The sequence below is a fragment of the Rhamphochromis longiceps genome, linkage group LG4 (genome assembly GCF_057381845.1).
Source record: "Rhamphochromis longiceps isolate RC_006_pf linkage group LG4, R_longiceps_female_GT1.1, whole genome shotgun sequence".
NCBI lineage: Eukaryota > Metazoa > Chordata > Actinopteri > Cichliformes > Cichlidae > Rhamphochromis > Rhamphochromis longiceps.
Genome location: NC_140560.1, coordinates 11606753 through 11628677, shown reverse-complemented (window position 1 = coordinate 11628677; position 21925 = coordinate 11606753). Strand labels below are relative to the sequence as shown.

Genomic DNA, 21925 nt, shown 5'->3' with positions numbered 1-21925 from the left:
TAATAATAAAAAAATTAGTGAGTAATACCTGTTTGGAAAATTGGCCTCAGGGCCTCTTCTGCTGTGTTCTGTTTTATTTTCACCACCTCTCACCTTCATTCATTTCCTCTCATTCTCTCCACCTTCTCTTGTTGCTTTCTCGCTCTCTATCGCAAACCTTCTCCTCTTCCCATTTCTAGCATTGATTGCATTTCTCCTTTCTGTTTCATCACCTTGCTTGTCCCTCAGATCTGAAGGAGGTTGAAAATCTACTGCTGCACAACCTTCCCTCTTTGTGTTATCGCCTGTCAGAGTGGCCCTCTGTGCTGTGTGAATATCAAGGACCACAGGCTCCGAAATACTGCCTGGTGATAATGCTGTACCTCGCCCTGCAGCAAGGAGACAGGTAATAACGCACACAAGCAGCAGGGATATATTTAGATATATACAAGCACTCTTGGGATAAATTATTATGTACTTCAGTGTTGAACATCACAAACAGTTTGTTCAATTTAAGTGCCCAGCAACCTTGTGATATAAGCTGTTATTTTATTTATTTATTTTGTGGAAATAAAAATAACCGATGCATATTTTAGCATCAGCATCATTTTTCTTATGTATCTAAGCACTTGTGAAGAGTAAACATTTGTCTCTATCGTATATTGACATGGACCTTATTGAATATTTCATTTCTCCGACTATTTGGAAAGAATTGTACATTTTTGCAATTAAAGTAGTTTTGGAAAATTTTGGTTCATGTGGATATGACCAAACATCTCGCACTCTCAAAGCCTTGTTTAGCTATGCTGTAGTCCATACTTTGAGAGCAGAAAAGGCAACATTTGAGCTATATTACTGTGTTTACATAACCAAAATCTCAAGATGATGAATGCAGTCATGCTATATCGAATATATCAGACTTGTATGAATATAAATTCGTCTGGTTTCACACGTCATTGCAGCTCTCTCCTTGTTCTTCTGCCGTGGCCCGTCGAGGGTGGTCTCAAATGCATTTTTTATAACCTGAGAAAAACAGCGTGTCGGCTTCTTGGAAAGTTTAATTTTTCTTTCTGCGAATCCTCGGCTATGCATTAACCTCCTGGGAAGGTGATGAAAGCCTCTCCCTGCCACTGCGCGGTCTCATCAAGATTATGAGAGATGTGGCCAGAGATTTACATAGCGTGGGAGGGCTGAGGGTGCGTGTTGTTTGTATACTCAGGGATAGGATCTCTGAATGTGTGTGTTGATCTTTTGCATATGTTTTAGTGCATTTGTGTTGAGAGATATCGAGTTTCTTTCGTCAGCATGTCCCTGGGGGCACTTTGTCTTTATGTGAACTTTGAATACTGCAATTAATGCCGTTAATATGTGTGTGTTTGTTTGTGTGTGTGTGTGTGTGTGTGTGTGTGTGTGTGTGTGTGTGTGTGTGTGTGTGTGTGTGTGTGTGTGTGTGTGTGTAATCCAGGCTCCTCCCTGACCAGATAGTCTTCTCCAATGTTGTGTGGCTGTTGCGCTCTGTGCAGGAGCAGGGCTGTGTCCCGCCTCACTCTGTGCTCCGCTCTGCCCTCTACCTGCTGGCACTCACACAGGACAAGAGCCCCTCACTCGATGGGGTAACTCTGAGCCAAAATCAAAACACACACAGTAACTTTGAAAACTTTCAAAGCAGTCACTACTTACGGTACAGCGTCACCGTGGAAGTAAAGTTTAAACTTTACCTAGATTTCAGGCTTCTCTGCTATTATGGTGCCTTAAGGCTCCAGTATTTTTAACTTTTCTTTTCAATTTTTTTAACCTTTATCACTTTTAATGCCAAAACACGCTGACAGCGAAGACACGTCTGCCTCGGTTTGAGAAAATTTTTTTAAAAATTTTGTGTTCAGTAAATCAGTCTAACAATATGAAACAGATTGAAGGTTGAGATAGGTGTACTGACAAGCAATGCCATATTAATGTGTCAGGATCTCATCATTTTGAACGTGTTCAGTTTTTTTTTTCCCCGTCCACAGACGAAAGAGTGGCGCGTACGGAGCCGATGCTTCTTTTTTTTTTTTTTTTCATGATTGAATATGGAAACCATTTTTTAACAGGCTTAGAAATACTTAGAGTCAGAGCTTGACTGCTCATGTTCATCTCTTGATACAAAATCTATATTGTGCTGTAGAGAATTCACCAGCAAAGAATTTTAACTATAGTTGAGCATCACAGAAGAAAAAAACATGAAAAATGCGCCCTTCTTTATTTCACAGAGTATTACGCGGCCTCTCTGAGACTACTCAATATTATATACCTTACATTGACTGTGAATAAAAATAGATTACAGAAGAGTTGCTCCTCTGTCTAAGGGCTCTGCCTCAGTAGGGTTTCAAAAGAGATCCTCCTCCGGATTGTGAAGAAAATTATTTTCAAAATTGCAAGTTTTTAACTTGGATGTGTACACTCAACTCAAAGAGAGTACTTTGACTTCATCAATCTTTCTTCACCATGTTATTCAAGGCTTCTTTGAATTGCATCAGCAAGGCACTCTCCTCCTGCCAAAGCTTCTCTTCACTCTACTTTCACCATCCTGCGCTGATCCACTTCATGTGTCGATACCCAGAGCTGGCAGAGAAATTTGCCGCCCTGGTCTTGGAGCTGTGGTTGACCAAGGAACAGGACACAAACACAGGGCCTACCCCGGTAATGAGACATCTGCTTAAACTGTATCCCAGCAAGTATTTCTGAATAATTCAGTGATTTTACTGAACTCAATTTGCTTGTTTCACTCTGGCAACTTTCACTAATTAGTTTCACTCTGACAGAGCAAGTCTTAGAGACACATTGGGGTGTGTTTTCCTGAATTCCCTTCAACTCTGGTAAGTCAGAGTTGATGAAAAGGTGGCTGGGTTTCATCTGGTCTTACAGGCAGACACACAGGAGGAGAAAGAAAGCCGTGCTGATGAGAGGTCGGATCAGAAGACAGACACAGAAACCATGGAGCTGCTGTCTGTGATGGAGAAGTACCCAGCTGTCATACTGACCCTCCTGGTGAGAGCCAGAGACCTTGAATAAGAGTTCAGAGTTAATGACTTTGCTATATTCAAATGAACACATTTTTATGCAGCTGAATGCTGCATTGTAAAGGGAGCTGTTTGGAATAAAAATTTGAATCAAGCATGGAGTAAATTCTCCGTGCCAGCCCCACGTCATACCCTCCTAAATATCCAGCTTGCAGATCTCATATAGGACATGCTGGTTAAACTTCTTTAACCTGCCCACAGTTGCTGCCCACACAAGCCACTGTACCAGTCACCTCCACCACAGATCCTCCTTTTCATGCTGTGCCTGACTTAATCAGTTTCATATTTGTAGTCACCGATGTCTGCTCTGTTCTGTATCGGGGTCTCGCTGCTGCTCTCATGTATGCACATGAAAGGGTGGGGAGGTCCCAGAAAGAGCCATGGTGCCATATGTAATTCCTCTTTAGGCTACAATTGTCTTCATTCAACTGATTCGCTTTACTGCTTTGGGATAATACTGTTACCAAGAGATATTCTAAATGGATGTGCCTTCTTTGTTGTGACTTTTTTAATTGACCACAGGACATGGTTTGCACCAGAGAGGCTCCTCTAGCTGAGCGAGTGTTGGGTGTACTAGAAGTTCTTCTGGGAGGTCAAAGAGGCTACAACATAAACCTGTGTACAAAGCTAAGACCAGCCTTGCTCCAGGCCCTACAGCGGGTCAGTGTGGTGAACACAGACCATGGGTTTGAACAGGAATACGCTGCACAGGGTAAGAAACACAGAGCTTATATTGTAACACCTCTAGCATCTTCAAAGCAAAATAATCTGTACAGGAATCAGCGTAACTGTGGCTCTATTGTATTTAAATTAATGAGAATAGATGCACCAGAATAGAAAAGATGAAACAAAATTCACTTTAATTTTTTTCTTTTTCTTTTTTCCCCCAAAATGTACCAGGTAACATTTTTATCAGCTTCATGGAGAGCTGATTAAAAAAATTGAGAGAGCAGTTTTAATTCAAACTTCTGCGAGCTCTCTCTGGGAAATACAGAGATAAACCGCACAGCATAAAACCTCTGGCGGCAGCTTCGCGCACTCGCCGTGCAGCGATGAAGCAGTAATGGAGTCTTTCATTTAAAGTTAATGTGCCTCAATCAGGGAAAGCATTTAGCATAATATGTGTGACTCCAATTGTTTTTATAGCACAACAGCTTTTAAGTAGGCTCTGCTGTGAACGGTGTCCTGTCTGTTGGAACAGCTGATTGTATCTGTGTGCAGAGACATTCATTATTTTATTAATACATATTTAAAGGTGTATGTACACAAACAGTCAGCGTGTAGTGTGCTGTGCAAAAGTCTCAAACCACTCCTCATTTCTTGCTGTCTTTCTTGCTTTCTTGCTGCCGACGAGTCAGACTACCTGAACATTTTCAGGGATGCTTGTTTGTTTGTCATTCATCATTCAAGCAGAAAAAAGTACCTACTGTAACTCAAGGGATGAACCAGTGGTCTGTCTATACATAACAGACAACCTAGCAAAGAGCCACTTCTCAGTTGCATCTTTTGGCACTTCATTATTAGAAGCCTGCTATAAAGCCACAGTGTTTGCATTTCTTTAGTTGACTATGAAAAATGCCAAAGCTAACACAGTTAGCGTAAAATAGTGTTTTTCTGCCACCAAGTTGATTACCAAAGAGCTGCTAGCTAAAAACTTAGTGTATCTGGTATGGTATTGCAATTACTAGACACTGGGAGCAGATGTAGACCAACAATAAAAGGCTTATAAGGTTTATTTAGAGACTGAATTAAGTTAACAACAGGCAGATGAGCAATTAGGCAGCTAGTGTTTCTGTCAGATGAGCCCAGAGAGGGTCTGCAGAGAGGGAGACTGGTAGTTAGTGAAGGTAGCAGCAATAGAGATGTGCAAGGATTATTCAACTCTGAGATCTCACTTGTTAGATTCTGTGTTTGAGTCGTGGAGGAGTAGCAGGTGGGCAGACTGAAATCCAGGGTAGGCGAAGAAAGCTTAATGGAGAGTGGGCAGGTAGGGGCTGACTGACTCTTAGAGTGGAAGAGGAAAATGGCCAGCTGTGATCTTTAGACTCCTCAAGAGAGCACAAGTAGCTTCACCAGGAAACGAACAACGAACTCAGAAAATTACTGAGCAGAAAACACAACAGCAAAAACTAAACTGGAAGATCCAATTTTGAGAGAACAACTGCCTCAGCCGGTCCTTACATACCGTAATGAGGCAATGGGCGCAAGTGCGTGAGTGGCGGCTTCGCCTGTGGGTGGAGACACAGGTAAAGCCCACCTCTCTGTCTGAGAGAACAAAGAGAGACAGAAGGAGAAAACAGAGGGGAAAACAGCCTGCCCAGACCCTAACAATATCTCAGCATAGTGTGCAGTGTGTCCTTGAGAAAAATGAGGAAAATGGACAAATGGAGGAAAGGAAGAAGTGGCAGACCTAAAAAACTATCCGCAGTAGGTAAGCAGTATCTGAAAGGCATGTCCTTTAGAAAGAGGAAAAGTCCTGGCAGAGCACCTGAGAGATTTATCTGATCCTTCAGATGATTCATCTAACAGAGCTAATATAAAATGAAGTTAAGGCACAAAATAAAATAAAGGTAAATTTTAAGAAATAGGTCATTTTAAGAAAATCTGTTATAGCAATAAGAATCTAAACAGCCTTGTTGAATAGAAAAGGTTCTGAAAAGAGTCCACAGAATCGGCTAAATGTAGTTTAGTGGGAGACTGTTCTAAAGCCTTGGTGCCACAGACTGAAAGGCTCTGTCCTCGCTAGTGTTTAATCTTGTCTGACGAACAGCTAACAAATCCTGAGCCTGGTGGCCATCAAGAAGCTATTCATAGTGAAGGTAAACAGGCACAGAAGCTGAGATATGCCCATGTACACAAGAACTGGACTGAAAATCAGTGGCGACTGGTCTGATGTAGTGATGAATCCAAAGTAAAATTTATGGTACAAATCATCATCCGTCTGTACAGCAGTTACAAGAGAGGTGCAATGGTGAGTGTCTACAGCCATCTGTAAAACAGGGTGGAGGCTCGGACGTGATTTGGGGCTGCATTTCATACAGTGTTGCTGGTGATCTGGTCAAGATTTATAGAATTATGAATGCAGAATAGTGCAGTACCATCTGGAAAGCATCTGATTGGCAACGGCTTCGTTTTTCAGCGATAATAAATGATCCCAAACGTACTGCCAATGCAGTAAAAGCATACCTGGATAGGATAAAAACCACACAGTGGAACACTATCAGTTATGGATTTTCCTTCCCAGAGCCCAGACCGCAACATTATTGAAGCAGAGAGCAGAACAAAAGGCAGCCAACATCCAAAGAAGCAACTATTCCTGAAGACTGCTTAAAGAAATGACAAGAAAGCTGCCTAAGAGAGTCCAGACTGTGTCAAAGAATAAAGGTGCTCATGCCAAATATAGACTTTATTATATTCTGTATTTCCATGTATGTTTGCACGTTTCAATAAATTCCTGTGTCTATTTCCTTTTTTCCAAAAATGGCAAAATATAAAGAAAGTAGAGGTTTTTAAGTACCATGTGATAGATTTGTGATAGATAAGTATAATTTCTAATATATGTACTTATTTAGAAATGAGGGGTGGATCAAGACTTTTGCACATTACTGTCTTTTTTTTTTAACTCAAAGTATATTGATAAATTAATTTTCACTTTACAACGTGACCTCTCAGACAACTTTCAGACTCTGTGTGTACTTCCACCGAAAATGTGTCCTCAGCTCTGTTTTTTAAACCTTGATCCCGAATTTAGGGATGAGCGCTAATGCCTTAATAACTGTGTTAATAATTATGACTCTGTGGTTACAAAACACAGCACTATACTAATAGATTAATTTTCTCACACATAAAGTGATTCACCATTCTGAATGAATGAATTCACCACTCAGCGTTGCGCATCGACATTAATGCCAGCTGATTTGGCTTCATGCTCACTTATGTCTCATTAAGTCACGGATACGGTTAATTACAGTCGATGTATAGAGGTAAACGTTGCAGCTCGGCCCCCAGAGTTTGAGTTTCACCATGTGGGACACTGTTTTGTTCGTCTTTCTTAGTCATCCAAATGAAAACATTTTGTAGCAAATAAAAGTTTCAGCTGTTTCAAACCCACTCAGCACAAGCTCATCCACACAGTACACAGGAACACATCCACCTGCAGGGTGAGGTAGTGGGCTCCCACACAGTGAGACATAATAGATCAAACGCATGTCGGGTTTTTTTTCTCCCCACACAGCAGACACTGGAAGATTTATCCAAGTGAAGCAGCAGCAGCCACACCTGAGCTGTTTGGTTTGAGATGCCCTTCTCATCATTTTGACTTGAAAAGAAAAAAGATTTTCATTTAAAAAGAGCTATTTTTGATTTATTGTCTCTCCACAGTTATTAACACAGTTTATTACTCAGGCTTTTCACCACAGCTCAAACGAAGAAGGATTACATGCTGTTGATTGGTGAGCTTTTCTGTATCTAGGATACCAAATTTAATTGAATTAAATTAGGGAAATTTAGCAAGTTTATGCGTCTTCGTGTTTGCAGATGTTGTTAGTTCTTCTGGCATAAATAATCAAAAACTAATGGAACCTAGTAGAATAGTAATATATTAAAAATGCATTTGTATTTTGTTTAAAGAAAAACAACTTTCACAATCAATTCATCTTTTGCTCCATAACCGTGACGTGAGCGTGCCAAGATGTTTTACTGGGGGTTAAAAATAACAGTTGGCATATACCATAATAAAACATCTATTAAGTAATGTACACGGATTAATTGGAGCGTTTGGCACAATGTCTTGTGCGATATAATGGAAAGCACTTAGGCTAATTATTCTCAAATATGATTGATTTACGTTTGCGAGTCCATTTTCTCTGGCAGCATTTTCTTTCTGCTTTAAACGATTGTTATAGTGACATTCAGAGATAGCAGAAGAGCTGTTTAATGATAATTGTGTTTTTTCTTCTTTTTCAAATTAGTACATTTGCAGAAAAGCACAGCTGTTCAGATAAGAACATTTATTGCAGAGCAAACATGGGCACAAAGATTATATTGACTTGAATTTATTTAAATTAAAGAAAAATTTGTGGCAGTCGAATGAGGCTTGGTATATCCTAAAATATGACTTAACAGCAGCTGGACACAGTGCTCAGTTTAAGTGCAGTGCTATTTCTTATAACCAACCTGCCATATAAATCTCATTTTAAGTGAACTGGAATAACAAAGCCTCCTAAAATATGGTTGGTTTTGAATTGGATTAAAATGGCAAGAAAAAGTCTCCGTCGCCTCTGATTAATGCTGGAAGGAAAAAACCTCGTAAAATGAATTCCTCGACCAGGCAGTGGAAGGTGAGATACCATAAACTGGGGTGTAACTGGACACAGTCAGATTAGGTCAGACAATTTCACTTCACTTGTTTTGCTCATAGACTGTATTTAGTAGATGGACGTAGCCATCATGATGCCACCCATCAGTTTGTGCACTCTTCAGGTTGAAGTCTTATGGTGGGAGCCACCTTAACTCTCTGGAATGCTAATCAGATAATGCTAGCATAGCCACAGATACCAGATTATTTAAAACTACAAATCACTCACCAAAACTGCCATATAAACCTCTTGGATGAACTGTAACTGGCTTCAGTTCAAATTATTTGTCAGATTATTGTATTAAAAATACTCCAAAGCGAACCAAAAACACGGTGGAGAGGTCCACTTCACTGACTACAGTTTGTGGAGTTAAAGGACAGTAGACAGTGACTGGCTAAAGCTGGCAATGTCTGAACATTCATTAGCTATACCAGCTACAACATTTTGTTTACCAGGCTGTAAACATGTTTATTTCATCTCTGAATTTGTGCATTTTATGATGGATGTGTACAGCCATTCGTTAGCTTTTGGATTTGCTTGTGGAGCCAACAAAGGAAATTTAGGAAAAACGTGTTTTTGGCTCTTCTCTGTTGACTTAATTTACATTAAACAGTTATATATGTAGAATTGGTCGTTATTACCATTTCACTCGATCAGTTCACATTTGAATTTTTAATATAGCTGCATGTTGGGCTCTGCGCTGGGAGCTCATCGAAAGCATAGAGCGTGTGTTGCATATTTTGATATGTTATGAGCTTGTATGACTGCTGCCTTGGCTAGATCTCTGGTGAAAGAGATTTGATCTCTGTTATCTTCCTGGTGAAACACAGTAAATAGTTAAAAAAAAATCTCCTGCTGGAACCTGCAGGTGGATGCAGGGGTGGTGGAGGGGTCAAACTGCAGGCAGCAGTGCAGACACTGAGATGTTGGAGGGAGAGATGAGACATTTACATCTTAAACAGAATTTGAGGAGAGTGTAGCATGTCACACGGGTATAAATTAGCTTGAGTGGACTGCCTAAACTAGCATCCGGGCCTCACTTGTTTTCAGAAGGCTGCTGTATCTTTATTAGAACCATAAAACCATGACATAAATGCTGAAATTGAAGGTTTGTAACAATGAAAAAAGAACAAAAGAATGCAAATGTGCAAATAATGTATTTTTTTGTTATAGGTGTCTGCCGTATGGTGTTATTACGTCTGTGTACTTGCCCAGGTTAATGAGCACAGCTGAAGGGCACAACAGCAGCGTGCCAGCTGGGGATTCAGAAACTGTTGCTGTGGTTAGCCTCTGCCTGCTTTCTGCTCATCCCGGGCCCTGAGGGAATTACAGCCTGTTATCCCTCCACATGTTCCAATTCAGCCCACTGTAATTTGCATTAATATATACTTTATATTAGCTTCAGTGCGGCGGCATCCCAAAGGGGAGATATTTTAATGTTATGCAATACAGCAGTGAAAGGGGAATGTAGATGACTGTTCAGCCTGAAGTTTCTTTCCAGTTAAAGTCCCCTTGCCCTTTGTCTCCTGTCCCCTCTGGTCCTTTTTCTCCACCCTCTTACGCCACCATTTATCCTAGCTATATCTAGACACCTAATATTGGTTTCTAAAGTGTGTGTGTGGTCATTTTTAATCATTCTGAGTAAGATGTGGTCATTTCCTCCCGGTTCCTTTCTCTTCACGATGACTTGTGCTAGCTCCAGAAATCCCTCTTAGGGAAACCAAACTTCATAAAAACCACAAGTGAATGCAAGAAATCCTTCATCCTATAGAGTGCATGTTTGGACCACATCCTCTGTGTTGGCTTTGTTGACAAATGATGTGCACAACAGGTTCCAGACTAAAGTAATGACTTGAGAGAAAATGCTAATTCATTGTCATTCTCATCTCTCGCTCTGTCACACTCCATCCTCTGTCTTACCTTTTCTTTTTTCTGGTTTGTTTTTGTTTGTGTCTGTTTTTATGGAGCAGTGAACTCACTCCCTCTGGTGCTGAAGCTGCTTTGTGTGACGCAGGCCAATGATCCACCTTCATCTCCCCATTACAGTAATATGGAAGGAGTGCACTTCAAACTGCTATACCATGGTGAGGCCCCAAGGTGCTGCTGACATGTCACGCTGAGCACAGCTCTCTCTCTCTGCATTTATCTAAAATATCCGAATAACCGCTCAAGCCCCCTATGTTAAGAGGCAGATTTAGCAACATGATCGCTACAGCAAACAGTTTCGCTTACAGTGATACCAAGAAAAGCTCCGACAGCAGGCAAACAAGTCAGCTCGCTCTCTCAGTCATCCACAGAGACTGCATCTCCCTTTCTTACAGCGTCGCCGGCATGCCATCTTACTACACAGCAACACAATTATCTAGCGAGAGAGACAATGTTGTCGTGTTTGTTTCCTCTTCTGCATTCATCTGTATTTCAATTACTCCTCACTCACCTTTGATTTAATACCATCCTCACAAACATACTCAGAGGAGCGTTTTCTGCTGATCTGCAGATCAAAATGCTGCACTGAACTTTACTAGACGGTAACTCATAACTCCATGCCTGTTACAAGGGTCTAATTTGCTTTGCTTTTCGTCTTTATGTCAGCAACACTCATCCCTCTGTGGCTTACCACTTTTTTCTTTATACTGCATATTTGGAGCCTCATCCTCAGTTGTAAGTTGTATATTTCAGCCCACTGTCTTTTGCAGCGTTTCTCAAATAAGGGTGCTAGTAACCCTATGGTTTCTTTAGAGTATTGCAAGCACACTTTCTTTTTTTATTTAAAAAATATCCTATCATGATCTTTAAGATAACTGTTACTCTTGGATCTTGTCTTGTTGTTCTTTAATAATGATATATTGCTATACTAAACCCCTATATATTGCAATGTTTTTGGCATCATGAATGTTTTGATCAGGCATTTTCACTGTTATTGACGCACCACGACATGCAATAAATGACAAAGCCCACAATGTTACATTTGATCTGCTACATCACATTTGAATGCCCCTGTATAAAATCCTTGAGAGCACCGCAGATAAAATCATAGATGAAAGAGTGAGAAAATTGTTGGATACTCGACTATATTTTACATTACATTTAGGGTCAGCTGTGCAGTAAAGGTATATTTCCCAGAAATAATGCCCGTGTGTTTATGTGTGTGTGTGTGTGTGTGTGTGTGTGTGTGTGTGTGTGTGTGTGTGTGTGTGTGCGTGTGTGTGTGTGTGTGTGTTTATGTGTGTGTGTGTGTGTGTGTGTGTGTGTGTGTGTGTGTGTGTGTGTGTGTGTGTGTGTGTGTGTGTGTGTGTGTGAGTCAGTGAGTAACATAGCAGGGAGGTTGAAGCCTATAAAAACAGAGAGCCTGCTGCCTGCCATCAGCTACCTGTACTGCTGCCTGAGCCTGTCCCCTGCACACTGCACTGACAGAGGTTAGACACGTTCTTACTGCCACTTTTAGTTACACTCTGCATGGTCTCTGTGCCTTTTATTCACTCCTTCTCTTAACGTCACACCTTTCACACACGCAGCCTCTTCACCCTCTGTCTCAGAAGGTTTCTCTCGACTCTTGTTGTCTTTTCATTTCGCTCCCCACTCTCCTGTTTGAGAGAAGCGAGAGGCTGACCTTGATGCACGTTGTACTGAGGCACAAAGCAAATAATAACCGTAAAAGCTCACACCTGCACTACAAATGGTACACAGGCTTTGGCTCGGTCGTGGACATTGTCTTTGGCTCTTGTCTTTTGTTACGGTGTCAAGTCTGTGAGCTTGTCGCACATTTGCACAAAAGCAATGACTGGCAGACTCGTGTCGTCGCCTTGCTACAGCTAAATACCTGTAACACACAGGTCCAAACACAAATAGCACTTACCGCCATGGCAACATGTAGGTTTCTAAGGTAAGAAATCTCACATAAATCCATATATAGACGAACAAAATCAGTAATTAGGTGCAGCTGGAAGATGTATGATAACATAAGGGGGTTTTTCCAAGAGAGTTTCACTAAAGCTTTTATTTTTAGAAATCTCTCTTTAAAACCAAAGTCGCTCAATCAGTCAATGAGCCAGAACACAAAAGTATCAGGTACTAAAGAGCTTGAGAAATTAATACTTGAATATTTTTCACAACAGACAAAAGTATGCCTTCAGACCTGTTACACTGCGCTTATCACAGACATTTATTTGATCAGTTACAGGGTATTCTTTTCTAGTCATGCTGAGTGCTCAAAGTGTTTATTCTATAAGTCTCATTTTACTCAAACATTGCTCTATTTTTTACAATTAAAGCACTTTATCCACCTCACATCTATGGCCAATTTAGGATCGCAAATTAACTTAGCATGCATACTGTATGTGTGGACTGTGGGAGGAAACCGGAGTGGCTGGAGAGAACCCACGCAGGAACACAGAAAGACTCCAACTGTGGTTTGACCCAGAAATATGCCTTCTGTGAGGCAACAGTGCTAACCAGTACACCAACTTCTCTGGTTAACTTGGAGGTCAGACAGAAGGGTTACCATTGGGAAGCAAAGCTAATAATGTCAGTGGTATTAATTTGCAGTAAGGCTCCGTGATTATGGACAACAATTATTTTCATCAGTACGGAGATCCACATTATTTGTCCGATTATTCATTGATTTTAGTGATAAATGTGTTTTTATTGCACTTTCACGTAAACAGAACGCTGATATTACGTTTCCATATATGTACAGATCTTTGCATCAAAATAAAATTTGTCCTCATTCACCTAAATACAGTGCACCTCTTTGAAAAAAGTAAAATAGATTTAAAAAGAAAATGCCCTGCAGAGCAAGAGGGCACCTTTATTTTGTGTTCTGTTCCTGTTAATTAATCCGTAAATTCATCTTTGCAGACAAATAAGGTGTTTGTTCACCTGGTCTAAGTGCATCTCTAGAAGCAAAATAAAAAGGTTGTCAATAAAACCCCTAGCAAAGTACTCGACGGCTTTATTTTCCCTCCAAGGTTTGCATACAGCACAGGTGTTGCCACTTTGGAATAATTGTGCGAGGGGGTGACATATCTTTTGTCCGGTGTGTTGACCATTTTCCTGAAGTGTTCGTAATTCACTGTCTTTACTGCACGTGGAGTGCGATTGCATTTGTGATTTCAGTGCGTCTTTGTGAGCTGGATGCATGCGCAGCTGCACTTTTATGGATGCCTGAATTCATGTTGGATGACTTACGTTAGCAACCACGATGTAGCTTTCTTGGGTTTCATGCCTCAATATACTGCAGTTTTTTTGCAGTAGATGACTGCCCTTCCCTTTATCTGGTTCTGTTGGAGGTTTCTTCCTGTTAAAAGGGAGATTTTCCTTCCCACTATCGCCAAGTGCTTGCTCATAAGGGGTTTCTGATTGCTGGGTTTTCTCTTTCTTATTCTAGAGTTCTTACCTTACAATATAAAGTGCTTTAAGGTCACTGTTGTTGTGATTTGGTGTTTTACAAATAAAAATCAAACGATTTGAGTCTGTAGTATTTTTTCGGACAGTTCAGTTGAATAAGTTCTGTCCTGCAGGTTTTAGACATCCCCCTGGGTCAACACCTGAATCACATGATTAGTTCTAAAGAACTTCAAGACATGTTGAGGAGGTAATTTAGCCATTTAAATCAGTTGTGTTGGATCAAGTACACATCTAAAACCTGCAGGACACCGGCCCTTGAGGCCTGGAGTTCCCCCACACCTGATCTAGAGATTCTAGAGACAAGCCCTTCACTCTCTGCTCTGCCAGACATTTGAGTTTTGTTGCATATTCATGTGTATCTTTTGGTGTAGTGTTATTCCAGGAAACTGGCACATGCAGGCACGTGATTTAGGGAGCGCTTAATTTTGCTTTGCATTCTATTGGCGAAGTGCGCTTTTTCAGTATCGCTCGATCATGCTCATTTAATTATGGGAAGACAAAATTGGGATTAAAGTTCGATTAATTGTGGCGCTCTACTTTGCAGCTTCTCCTGCAGCCTCTCTATGTATTCAGCCTTCATTATCACTAGTGATCAGTTTACAGCTACCTGTTTCAGCCTCAGGCTAGACACTATTTCAGTGATGGTGCAAAGGAGAAGGAACACATTACTCTGTTTCAAAGCGAAAAGAACATATGATTACTTTAAGATTGTTTCATTTGGGGGGATTTTTTTAGCACTTGGAGGTGATGCTTTGTTTGCATCTTGTTGCCCTTGTGTCATATCGTTCTATTATCACATTGTTTAAATTATTCAGCCTGCCCACATGTATATGGTAAAACAGCAATATCAGTGTTTATGAATAGAGAACAGTATAGTTTAACCTATTTTTCACTTAGTAATGTTACAAAGACCTCACAGGTGTTTGCATTGTTGTGGGTCTGTTGCTGCAGCACGTCACTCTGCAGTCATAAGGACCAGCTGCTATCAAAACCCACGCACAGCGCAGTGAAACAGAAGCACACGTCCCATTAAAGTGTGATGACACTGTTCCTTTTCTTTCCCAGCTGTCTCCATGCTGCTCTCTAACAGCGGGCTGATGGACCAGCTGCAGACAGTCTTCTCCTCTTCCTCCTCCTCCTCTTCCTCTGCCACATCCCTCTCTCCATCAGCCTGTCCTCCTTTGGCCCTGCTGTGCTGCTGCCATCTACTCCTGTCCTCCCTCATTACCTTGCAGCGTGTTCACTCCACTCAGGTACACACAACAGCTCAGCTCTGCTCTTATCACAACTTCACGATACAACTTCATACAGTCAAGGGCAAGACACAGCATAATGTAAAGTAGGGTATAGATTGAGATATAGGGGCAGAATGCAAAACAGAAATTGGATTTGCTTGATGCATATCTCAGTGAGGCCGTGGTACAAAATAACACCCTTTCTTCTTTGCTTTCAGCCGGCACTGCAGGGATAATAATGCATTTTAACTCACAAAGATTTCAGTCCTAATCTTGTTATATTCCTGATTCCTCCCCTCTCTCTCTTATTTTCTACCCTCTCTCTCTCATTTTCTATTATTTAAGGTCCGTAAGAGCATCACTTGGAGTCTGGACACAGCTGTGCAGCGACTCCTTACTCAGAAGAGAAACACAGACAGTCTCCTGCTGAGTAAGAGACACCAAATTTTACTGATTGTTTTTATAAGTCTTCATCCCATGCAGACAGCCGGCGGCAAAACAGTTCATTAGTGCTGAAATTATAGCAACAGTGTGTGACCCAAGAATACAAAAGAAACTTGGCTGAAAATTCTGCATTTGTGGTTGGCTGGTGTTTTTCTATTTTCCTCAATTTGCTTTTATTCTTCCAGATTTGTGTCTTGAGTCATCTGTTCCAGAATTTTGTGCTACTCGGTTTCCCTGTCCAACGCAATTATGAAAACATCGGGAGGTCCATAAGACCAAGATACCTGTGTTCATATGAGTAGCATTAGGCATCCCTGATTAATGTAACATCTGTCCATATACTGTGCAAACCAGAGGGTACTAATGGGGTCCACCTTTGCTTGGTTTACATGTACATACGTAAAGTCAATGTGTTATCCTCAGTGGAGCTAACCAAACCATGCATTTCACACACTTTCATTATATTAAGTGGCCCCAATCCCACTGCTGCACTGGGAGACAGATCATCCCTGCTGCTCCTGCATCTCTGTCTGTCAGCTGGATAAGTGACCTGTCAGAGTTGCTGTGATGTATTGGCTCCCTCCCTCTGCCTGCCTCTCTCTCTCTCTTTCTAGTCACTCAGCGTCCTTTCTCTGTCTTTCTCTCAATTTTTATCTCCCCTATGCTTCTTCCCAGCCTGCCCGTATATTTCCAACTCTTCCCGTTTCTCTCTATCTCTTTGGCCTGTCTCTCCTCCCTCTTTTCTTCTGCCACTAATTGAGTCCTCTCTCCCTCACAGAGCTCTAATCTCAGTGTACATGGCATTAAGTGGGATTCAGATGGCTGGCAGCACTAAGTTTGGATTCCACTGTGTTTTAGGAGTCTTTTTACCCCTGTTGTTCGCTTTTTCTCCATCACTACTTGGGTCTCGCTGAACTTCCTTCAGTTTCCTTCACTTCGTTCTGCCTTGCACTCTCTCTCTATGTACTTGGCACTGACATCTTTAACTTCTTGCCCTCTCTTTCTCTCACGTCTCTTATAAAAAAATTGCTCTCAGTTCCTTTCAGCTGTACTCTTGCACCCTCTGCTCCATGATTGTTACCATCTTTTTCAGTTTTTACTCACACACTCGCTGCTTTCTGTTGTGCTGTGGACCTCTTTCTTCTGTGGCCTTGCCTTCCACATTTATTTTCCTTCTCTCTTTCTTTCACCCTCCTTTGCTTAGACATTCCATCATTCATTTGCTCTGCTTTTTCAGACATTTACAATTTTCCTCTATCTCCCTCTTCCCAGTCAGCTACCTGAGGCTGCTGCAGGCTCTGCTTGATACTGACCTGGCATCGGAAGTTGTGTGTCTGACTTCTGGTCCTGGCTTGGTTGGGCTCAGACCTCTTGGGGTTGAAGACGGTGCTTTGTACCCACTTGGCTCCAGAGGGGCACAGTGCCTCTCAATTGCTCTCAGTGGACTCCTTCTGCAGGTATTAGCATGTTTGAATATGAGTAGGTTTGTATTGATATGGTGATTTGAGTGTATGGGTACAAAAAGCTATCTGGATCCGGTTCAGTTTGTAACATTTTCTTGAGAACATTATGACAGTGATTCACAGGTTTTTGGCCAAACGTTTAATTTTGCCATTGTTAAAGAATTCCTCCCAAAATTCCTGGATCTGGATCCAGAGTGTAAATCATTTTAATCCCTTTAGCCTAGAGGTGGTGTGGTAAAATTTGCCTGCAAATGTGTCACAACTTTTTGAGCAAACCTGCTAACAAAGAGACAAACAAACAGACCAAACCAAGCCAATCACATAGCCTTCTTGATGGAAGTAATCCAATCAGTTTCCAGAATTAACAGCTTTCTACTACTTTAAAACTTTCACTATATAGTTAGATATATTACCTATGTCTTCTGTATCACGCTCCCTTGTGGTTCAGCGGTTTGGAGTTGTGGCTTTCTCCTGGGTTTGACTCCATGGATTATATTCTGCATTTTAAATCAACTGGGAAAACATGTCGTATGCCATCTTGCTTGATTGCAGGGATTGAATAATATCTGCCTGTTATAAGCTGTCCTCTGTCTGTCTGTATATCCAGTTTGCCTGTTATCAGCCTGCTGAATGGCTATTATCAGGCTCATGCATATTGCCTTTAGGCCGTTACCCTCCCCTACCTGCTGGCACGCTCTAAAGGCTGTTATCATCTGTTGTAATCAGTGATAACAAGAGACCAACACCGGCCCCCTTCTTATTGCTTGCCTTGTACATCCTTGTTTCCTTTCCTTACTAAACCTCCTTGCACATCATTTCCTCCATCTTTCCTTCGTGCACAGACCAGCTCAGTGTGTCAGTAACGTGCAGATGTCAGACTTTTTTCCCCGTAGTTTAGCATGAAGGTGTACTTATCTGTGGAATCCTCCTCCTCCGTGTTCCAGCTGCCTGTCACACCTCCCTGCATCGAGCATAAACAAACTTCCACATAGGATACACATGTCATATCCTGGATCATAACTTCTCCAGCAAAGCTTCTTCTCTCCTCATTCCTTTCTCCTGCTGATTCATTTTAGGTGTTGAGACATCCTTCATGATGGCACACCGAGATTGATTTTCAGGTCACGGGAAAGAAGGCAGAGGAGACAAGAAGGCACAAGTTAGAGAAAATGACAAAAGCCCCATATAGTGCAGGGGACGTGTGATGAAGCACATGTAAAATCTGCAGTGGTAAAAGATTACTATATTACTCATGTTGTGTGGGTGTAAATCTGCCTCGCTTCTGGAGTCTGGATAATTCTTGATGATGTAAGTCATACATTTCAGGGTAGGTTTCCATTTAGGGTAAATTTGAAGTAATGGTTGAAAAAGTAGTAATTATGTTTTGTGTGTGTGTGTGTGTGTGTGTGTGTGTGTGTGTGTGTGTGTGCGTGCGCGAGAGAGAAAGACTTTCACTGCAGCGTTGCATTTCCCAGTTCTTGCTTATGGAGGGTATGAATTAATATAACAAGCTAGTTCAGTAAATCCCTGTGTTATAATGAAAGCTCGAGCGCTGCAGTACCCAGTGTGCTGTCTCAATTGTTACTAAGCTAGCTGGTCTAGGACATTTAATTGTAAAACTGTGTCTTTAATGGTGGCTTTGTGAGCAAGAGGTACATAATGAAAAACTGGAGAAAGCTGCACGCCTTCTATAAATCGCATGCACATATGCAGCAAATGGAATAAAAACACCAGTGTGCACGCACATGGTTTCACAAATGCGTTAACGGTGTCGATCTATCGCCGGATACAATAAAGAATATATGAATGACAACTTAAATGCTCATGTTATGAAACCCCCTCCCCCCCATCGCTCCTTTGACACTTCCCCTTGCCCTTTATCCCACAGCAGAAGTAACACAAAGGTAATCTTTAAAATCTTTACATAATGACAGTGAACCTGCCTTTCACAAGCGCAGTTGTGTGGGGAAATGAGATGCCGATTGATTTAACAGTTAGCACTGCGGCACTGCACACGGATCCAGTGCAGTCACGTCCGTCTCTACATTGTTATTACATGTTGGTGGTGAAACAAACGGTCTAAAGTATGACTAACCCAAAAGAGTAGCAGATGATTTCTTTGTCAAAGAAATCATGAAGAATATTTTCTATAGGCTTTTCTTGTAGGATGAGAGTTATAGGAGGCCTCTAGCTATTAAAAAGGTATATAAGGGATCATTTGTGCCATAAAGCAATTAATATACTGAATAAGATGATGTGATGTATTTTGAATGGAATTGAATGTTCACATGTTTATATGTATGAATGTGTGCTTGATTTGAATCGATTGACTTGATGATCCAAAGACAATTTTTCCACTAATGTGGACAATAAAGTAATTTTATTCTGTTGTATTGTATATGTGGAACTGTTGGGTGGTTTCTGTGTCAGGCCCGCACTTTTTTTTTCTTCTTCTGTGCTGCAGTATACCAGCCTCTGGTTCCACACTAGCAGCATTTCCTCTCTCTGTAAGAAGCTGTAGTGCTGAACTGAGTTTCAGTTCTATGGTTCAGTGGTCTGTAGTCTGCTGTTCAGCAGCTGATATGAGTTCCCCACTCTCCTCCTCTCCTTTTGCTGTCTTTCCTCTCGATGCTCCGATTCAGCAGCAGCAAGACTCACTGCAGCTCCAGAGTCCCTCTCCCACACATACTTTTTTCGACTCTGCGCTGCTCTCCCTTTCTCCTTGCTTGTTCTTAGCTCTGATTTTAACCTCTCCTTTTATCTTCCTGTCCTCATTTGCCCTCCTCTCATCTAAGCGTTCTCGTACCTCTGCACACTTCAGCTCCCTTGCGCTCACTCCAGCTCATCCTCTTGACTCCTTTCTTCAGCTTTCTGCTCCTCGCTGCTTATGGATTATAGTCCAACTTTCCACTGTCATCTATATATCTCCGTGGCCTACTTCAGTATTTTTGGACACTACATAGTGCTCAGTGTAAGCCCTGACACTGCGGGAGAGACATGCATTATTAACACATCACTCAGTCACTCTCTCTAGTGTTCCCTTCTTACCCCCCTTCTTTTGCTGACTGCATCTCCGTCTGTTGGAGAGCAGATATCTGTGTTTCTTCCCCCAATTCATCTGTTGCTGCCATCGCGCCCATTTCTGCCGAGCGAGAGCACACAGGCACACGTTTCACATTCTGCTCTTTCCCTGGCTTGCAGCGATTTGACATTTTAAAGCTGAGAGATATTTTTTCTTTTTCTTTTTTTTTCTTCTGCAAATCTCATGTTTTACCTCAATGTGTCTCTTTCTCCTCAGAAGCACGAGTTGCTGTTGCGAGCCTCAGTCAACTGTCTGAGCTCCCTGCTGGGCTTCCTTCAGAGAAAGAGTCCCGCTACAGGTATCAAACAGAGAGATGGGGAAAGGGAGTGAGTGAGGATAATGTGCACACGTCCACAGAGAAAGAAATGAAAAACTGCAAATGTATATATTTGAAGGAGATTTGAGAAACAGCAGTGTTTTATGAGTATGACATGTACAGCTGTGGAAAGCAACTGTAAGTGAATTTACAGCAAGTCTTGAGTTGTTTTTTTTTTACTTTGTAACTTAAACTTGAAATAGCATATGTGAAGGTTACATGCCATTGTTTATTCGGACAATATCTGTGCAGCAACAACAGGTTTGTCTTGAGTGGATCTAAGTAAGGCGTGTGTGTGTGTGTGTGTGTGTGTGTGTGTGTGTGTGTGTGTGTGTGTGTGTGTGTGTGTGTGTGTGTGTGTGTGTGTGTGTGTGTGTGTGGAGCAGCCAAGCATGTGGTGTGTCAGCCATGGAGTCGATTCCTCCTCCACAGCCTGCTCAGCTCAGGACAGAGCTGCCTTCTGCACCCTGCCATTCTCAGATTCATCATACTTGTAAGATGCTTTACAAACACACACACAAATACAAATCCAAGTAATAAATATTTGATAGCAGAAGTATTCAAAGAAGCATTTAGATCACATCCAAGTGAATACAGTGCAGTCCATCCTGACACAATACAGCGAATCAAAATAAAAGAAAAGTCATTACCATGTCTGTAAGCTCACTTTATTTATTATTCATTCAGCTCGGGGTTGGAACTGTGGGATTACTTGGAACTACTGGTCAGCTGGAGCCCTGTGAGCCTCCCGCTGCATTAAAAATGTCTGACCTAAAGCATTTTGTGAAAAATCTGGGACAGCGTGTGACTTTGTCCTTCCAACACAAATAAACAAAATGGAAGCAGATTTAATGGAGTTAGGCAGCACTGTGACACGAGTTTAAACACTTTAAATATTTAGCTTGTTTTTCACTTGGTCTGAAATTCACTGTCCACAAACCTAAACATACAGTGGTTGTTAAGAAGGAAAAGAAACAGTGTTGCTCACATTTTTCCAGACATCATTGGATTACATGGAAAGGTAGAAGCAACCGAAAAAGTCCCAAACTATGAGCCAACCAATCAGTCATGTGTACTGAGGAGAACTTATTTTCAATGCAAAGTTAATGCAAATACTTATTTGGTGTGTTTGAATGATAATTAAAAAAAATATTCATGCCATTATTTATGAAAGACTCTTAATTTTAACAAAAGCGGAACAAAATAAAAATCAGTCAGGAGGGACAAAGACAGGAGCAGCCTGTGGCCACCACCACCTATTGGAGGTTGTCTTTTTGCTGCCTCTCCAGTGCACTTGTTGACACTGATGTCCCCGAGGTTTAATATGATAATCAAGTTAATGGTTTTAGAGCAGCGTTTGTTTTTTTTACTGCACAGTAATGTACATCTGTGCAGGATCGTGCATGCGTACGTGTACATGTGTTTCTGCATCTGTGCTTGTGTTCTCCGCAGCTGCTGCAGGACAGCGGGACACCAGTGCTGCGGGAGCCTGACCTGCTCCAGGTGATGGAGGGAGTGGAGAGGAGGGGGGTGAAGGAGCTCAGCAAGGAAGCAGAACAGGCCCTGAGGCTGCTGCTGACACAG

At 41.6% G+C, this 21925-nt stretch overlaps 1 protein-coding gene across 1 annotated transcript in view; it reads left to right on the top strand.

Annotated features, from left to right (window-relative positions):
* mei1 (meiotic double-stranded break formation protein 1) overlaps positions 1-21925 on the top strand; it is a 64923-nt gene that overhangs the window by 34284 nt on the left and 8714 nt on the right. Inside the window, exons 18-30 of the mRNA XM_085403286.1 lie at positions 229-385; positions 1445-1592; positions 2476-2658; positions 2884-3006; positions 3561-3750; positions 10366-10479; positions 11701-11811; positions 14867-15054; positions 15382-15466; positions 16753-16937; positions 20242-20323; positions 20728-20834; positions 21794-21925. Coding sequence (XP_085259412.1) covers positions 229-385; positions 1445-1592; positions 2476-2658; positions 2884-3006; positions 3561-3750; positions 10366-10479; positions 11701-11811; positions 14867-15054; positions 15382-15466; positions 16753-16937; positions 20242-20323; positions 20728-20834; positions 21794-21925 — 1805 coding nt within the window. The remainder of the gene's footprint in view (positions 1-228; positions 386-1444; positions 1593-2475; positions 2659-2883; positions 3007-3560; positions 3751-10365; positions 10480-11700; positions 11812-14866; positions 15055-15381; positions 15467-16752; positions 16938-20241; positions 20324-20727; positions 20835-21793) is intronic.